At 47.0% G+C, this 5,545-nt stretch overlaps 1 protein-coding gene across 1 annotated transcript in view; it reads left to right on the plus strand.

Moving 5' to 3' along the window:
• Positions 1–5,545, plus strand: part of STAG1 (STAG1 cohesin complex component) — a gene marked incomplete at its 5' end in the record, with an annotated part of 29,975 nt that overhangs the window by 13,171 nt on the left and 11,259 nt on the right. The window contains 3 exons of the mRNA XM_057379620.1: positions 1,331–1,432; positions 2,867–3,015; positions 3,943–4,071. Of these exons, the coding sequence (XP_057235603.1) occupies positions 1,331–1,432; positions 2,867–3,015; positions 3,943–4,071 (380 nt within the window). The remainder of the gene's footprint in view (positions 1–1,330; positions 1,433–2,866; positions 3,016–3,942; positions 4,072–5,545) is intronic.

The following is a 5,545-nucleotide window of genomic DNA, read 5'->3' on the forward strand; positions in this document are numbered from 1 at the left end:
TTCCCTGTCCCGTTCCCTGTCCCGTCCCCTGTCCCATCCCCTGTCCCGTTCTCTGTCCCATCCCCTGTCCCGTTCCCTGTCCTGTTCCCTGTCCTGTTCCCTGTCCCGTTCCCTGTCCCATCCGCTGTCCCGTTCCCTGTCCCGTCCCCTGTCCCATCCCCTGTCCCATCCCGTGTCCCGTTCCCTGTCCCGTCCCCTGTCCCGTTCCCTGTCCCATTCCCAGTCCCATCTGCTGTCCCGTTCCCTGTCCCATCCCCTGTCCCATCCCCTGTCCCGTTCCCTGTCCCGTTCCCTGTCCCACTCAGTGTCGGTGTCCCAGCCTCGGTGCCTGCCCTGCAGGGGCTGTGTGACAGGAGAGGCTGTGACCAGGACAGCAGTAGAGCACAGAGCTGTGTGGCTGCGCTGTGAGCGGGGCTCACAGTGTCACAGTGGCATCTCAGTGTCCCCCAGCTCCCATGGCTTCCTTTAGGCCAGCAAAGGGCAGGAGGAGCTGCCCTGGGCTGCTGCTGCCCCTCAGCTGCTCTGCCCCATCCATGGGAGCCCCTGGCAGGACAGGCACAGAGTCCTGGCACTGACCCTCAGCTCCTGTCCCCTCTCCCTGCTGGCTTCAGCACAGAGGTGACAATCCGGGGGAAGCCAGAGGTCCTTTGCCCCAGACCCTGTTTGAGAGGTTGATGTGGAATGAGGAGGATTTACTGGAACTCCTCCTGTTCCTCAGGAGCACACAGCAAAGGGAAACCCCCAGGACTCCCTGTGGCCTTCAGGCAGGGCTGGTTTAGCTTGGGCTTCTCCTCTCCCCGTGCTCCTCCTTCCCTTCAAACTGGGGGAGAGGGAGAGAAAACAAATTTAAATCAGTACCAAAATAAGGCAAAMGAAGTATTTTAGAGGGAATTAAATTGAGTGACTGCAAATGCAGAAATATTGATGAGGCTGAGAGAATACTGTTGGGAAAAAAATACATTCTCAGTTTGGAATTTGTAATGATAGTACAGCTTTTTACCCAGATATGGGCAGCAGCACRGGCTGTGGTGTTCAGTACCTTTGTGTTAACATAAAGAGAATCAGCATTTCATGCTGACTCATTCCTTACCCCACTTTATTTGTTACCAAATATAATAAATGCAGAAGTTCCCTACCTTATCACAGGGTTCAGTTTAAATTTTGGTATTGAAACATTGTCCCCCACTCACCCCAAAAATCTGGACTTGAGCAACTGCTGCCTTTTCAAATCAAGAATTACAAGTAATCTTTCTCTTGGGAAAAYGGTAAGAAATTGTATAAGACATTCAATTTAAAGTTTTTGCGGTTTTTTCTTCACATTTTTTCTTAGTACTACAATGACTATGGAGATATCATTAAGGAAACCCTGAGCAAAACCAGGCAAATTGATAAAATCCAGTGTGCAAAGACCCTCATTCTCAGTTTGCAACAGGTAAGAACATTGATTTTTTGTTAGAAATGCCTCACTGCAGAAGCCCTGGCCAGGATTTCCTCCAGTGCCCTTTACAGGGAGGCAGAAATGCTGCACTCCTTAGGCCATTGTCTTCATTTCCTGCTCCCCAGCTCGAGCTGTTGCTGCTCCTGTGTCTCAGCAATCTGTCCCCATGAGCCCACACTGGAAAAGTTTGGTCAGGTGGAAATGGAGGGAGAGAAGAGCCTTGAAGGCAGTTTGGTCCAGGCTGATTCATGGCATTTGTTTACTGATCCTGAGCCAACAAGAATTAGTATGGCTCTTTCTTCTTAGCATTTGCTGAAGTAATGCATCTTCCTTATACTTTGTCTAAATACTGATGGATTTTTCAAATTTCAAGCTAATTAAGTCCTCCAATGCTGTTAGACATGTTTTCCCCGTGAAAAATTTGCTTTCCATCAACCATAAATTACTGCCTGGTGATGAAATCAGCCAACAGCACTAAGTGCACTAAAATATCACTTAGACCCTCCAAGTCCTAGCTATAGGCAGTGCACAGAAAAATTACTTCTGCAAATTAGATGCTCTCAAATGAGCTGGGCYTCCCAAACTTCATTCCTAAAGGATTTCCTGTGGAAGCTGAGAGAGMTCTGTGCAAACTTGAGGAAAACAGATGTACTTCAAGAAGAATCAGGGAGCGTCAGGGCAGCCCCGTCTGTGAAACTTGGAGGGGAGGAAGCAGGTGCCGCAGACTATTCAGGCTGACAAAATTCCATGAAAAAAAATAATGAGAGGAGCTCTTTGCAAGTGCCTCAGTGAAAGGCAACAGCCAGTGTGAATTTGCCAAGGAGGAGTCCTGTCAAATGAATCTGCTGTCATTCRTTACATGGGAGCAGAGCTTGGGGAGATGAGAGAAGCAGTGGCTGTAATGCAACCTGGTTTCTTATTGTCCCTGTCACTGCCTGCCAGGACACTCTGACTGAGGGAGATGGGGTGGCAGTGGCAGTGCCAGGGGAGGTGGAACTGCCAGAAAGGCACTGGGCACTGCAGTGCTGGGCTGGGAGRGCCCTGGAGGCAGCAGTGCTGGACAGGCAGGCGCTGGGGCTGCCGGGGGGCAGCTGCAGTTTCGCTGCCCAAAGTCAAACCTGATCTGAGGGGTGCTGGGGGTGTTTCAGAGAACAGCACCAGAGTGCAGCACCTGCTGCAGGTGAGTTGGGAGAACCACAAATGGGATTCATGGAAGGTGGGGGCAGAATTCCACAAAATAACTCTCAGTTGTTGTCCCCTTGAGCACAAGATGGGGGACAGCAGTGGGACAGAAGAAATTCTGGGAAGGGACGGGGACTCTGTGCAGGAAGTCCTCACAAAGGGCAACTCAGGGGGAGCAGGTTTAGAACCTAAGGCTTCCTCAATAGAAGCCTTTCCCAGATGTCAGTCTCTGATCTCTCCCTGCAGCTGTTCAATGAGCTGGTGCAGGAGCAGGGTCCCAACCTGGACAGGACATCTGCCCACGTCAGCGGCATCAAGGAGTTGGCCCGGCGCTTTGCCCTCACTTTTGGCTTGGATCAGATCAAGACAAGAGAGGCTGTGGCCACACTACACAAGTGAGTGGTGGTAAATAAACTAGATTTTTATATTACTTCAGATTCAAACTCATGTTCAGCACACTCTTTCTAAAGATATATAATCTCAGGAGGCCATGGAATAATTACAATTTTTTTTCTAGCTTAAGTAGAGGGGTGTGCATGTGGGTAGGGAGAAAGGAAGGAAGTTGGTTGCTACCTAATTATTTATTGGAATTTATTGGAATGAATTTATCTCAAGTTAAGCTTGTGTGGATTGTGTCTACCAACTGAGTGTGGTTCTTTGTGCCACACCACTGTGGATTCTGGAGAAACCAAGAGCTTTTATAAAAMGATACTCCAAAAATATTTTAGAAAAGTGGAATGGAACTTTTTGTGTAACTGCTGCACAGGAAAGTGTAGAAAGGTTCTACTAAATTTAAATTATGACTTTGCCATGCCACAAAAAAGTTGAAATGCTAAGGTTTGCTGTCTCAGAAACTCAGTGCTGGAGACCAAGAGCAGCAMGGCAGGGTCAGGAGCCAGAGGACCCCAGTGGCCGAGCGAGGGGAGGGAGGGGGCTCCCTTTGGTCACTGATGGCAAAGCAGAGCTGGGTGTGTCCCTGCCCTGGGGACTCAGCCCCTTGCTCTGGCTGCAGAGGTGGCTCCTGTTTGATCTGACACCTTCCATGGATGCACCGGCCCAGTTTCCACCCTGGGCAAGTTCCCTCTTACAGGGACTGGCCACGTGAGATCTGGGGAGGTCTCACAAATCCACAGGGAGCTCTGCATTCCCCTTKGTCCAAATGCAGCTGTTTGCCAGGAACAGGGAAAAACGCTCTGATGGCATCTGAGGGTACAATCACAGTTCAGATTTTGGTCAATTTATTTGGTTTGGGGGRGGGKTWAAWTTTTTTWWAATTTATTTTGTTGCAAATGTCTGAACATGTAAATGTTTCTTTACTGTAGAGAYGGCATAGAGTTTGCCTTCAAATACCAGAATCAGAAAGGACAAGACTATCCACCTCCTAACCTTGCTTTCCTCGAAGTGCTGAGTGAATTTTCTTCCAAGCTCTTGCGACAGGACAAAAAGACTGTGTAAGTACTGCTCTGTTTTCTTCCCTGAGCTCTGCTAATCCCTGCAGTGTGGGCTTCTACTCTCTTCTTTGAGGTTTCCACAATCTAACAGGGGCTGCAGAAAGTCCCAGTGATACATTTCATGTACACACTTTCTCATCCTTTTATGTTTTAAAGTAATAAAAATTAATGGGAGAAGGAAAATCAGACCCACTAATGAGGTGAGTTTGAGACCTCCCAAAACAATGTTGTTTAAAATTTCCCATGTTGTTTTGAAAATAGAGGAACAGTGTTTTTTTCAGGCTAGAAGAAAAGAAATTAACATTAGCACTGCAGGGAATTTACAGGCTGTCACCACTGCAGTAACAGCTGTTTCAGTTGTGTATTTACATAAAGTGTAAATGTATATTTGTTGTTTCTGTTAGTGTATTAGAAGAGGATTAAAGTCAACCATCAGCCAAGCACCATGTGCCCMGTGTAGAACTGGATTCATGGAATAACTTTCTGGCCAGTTAAAAAATGCAGTTGCCAGATATGCTGATTTATGGTTGCAGGTACCTTTCCAGTCAATTCTGTGAGTGTTAGTCACAGATCAGCTGGAATGGCCTCACTGATTCTGTCAGACCTTGCTGTGAAGGGTGACAGATGTTCTTCTTCGAAGAAAGAAATTTATTTTAAATTTAAATTTATTTTAAAGGACTTTTCTATTAGGGTTAGCAGTTATGAACCTTACAGCTTTATCTGTGCAATAAGAAATGCATCTTATTAAATTTGTATAATTATTAATGTGTACATTAATAATTATACTTTGTATAATTATTAATGTGTATTTCACTTTTTCATTGTATCAATAATTGCTCAATTCAGCAAACTGTTGGACAAATCGTTAAAGGAGCTTGGGAATGAATGGCATGATCCAGTTGGGCTGTCTTGGCTCTCCAGTTGTGCAGCTGCTCTTCATTGCTCCATCCTGGAATCCTGTCAGCCTCTGTCCTGTTCTTCAGGGATAACAGGGTTTTATGGCTTATCTTCCTGGCTAAACTGCAGGTTCTCTTGCATGTTGGTCTCAGTGCCACTRGCCTGTTTCCTGTTGGATTTAGTGAAGTTTAGCCTTTGTGCAATCATCCCTTCCACAAGCTTCAAGAGTCTTTTTAAAGTTACCACATGCTGGACCGCTGTCCCTGACAGCTTCTGCTAACTTGAKCCTTTGAGTGGAATTCACTTCTTTGGGACGTTTGGTTCCTTGAGCTTCCATGTTGCCTTTCAGTTCTGTCTGAAAGGTTACACAGCAGTGGCTGCTCCTGCAGGGCTGTTGGGATTGCTGTGCTGGAATCCACCTCTCCTGGTTTTATCTGCCTTTGCTGGAGTCATCTGTATCTGAGCTAGTGACCTCAGCTGAGTCTGAGCATCAGTGAAAAGAAGCAGGTCCTTTGGTGTCTGATTGATCTGATGTGTGCCAAACTGCTGCTTTGGGATGAGTTCAGCCCTGCCCAGG

Source organism: Malurus melanocephalus, unplaced genomic scaffold, assembly GCF_030028575.1.
Source record: "Malurus melanocephalus ecotype Western Australia unplaced genomic scaffold, MMel_1.1 scaffold_412, whole genome shotgun sequence".
Lineage (NCBI taxonomy): Eukaryota > Metazoa > Chordata > Aves > Passeriformes > Maluridae > Malurus > Malurus melanocephalus.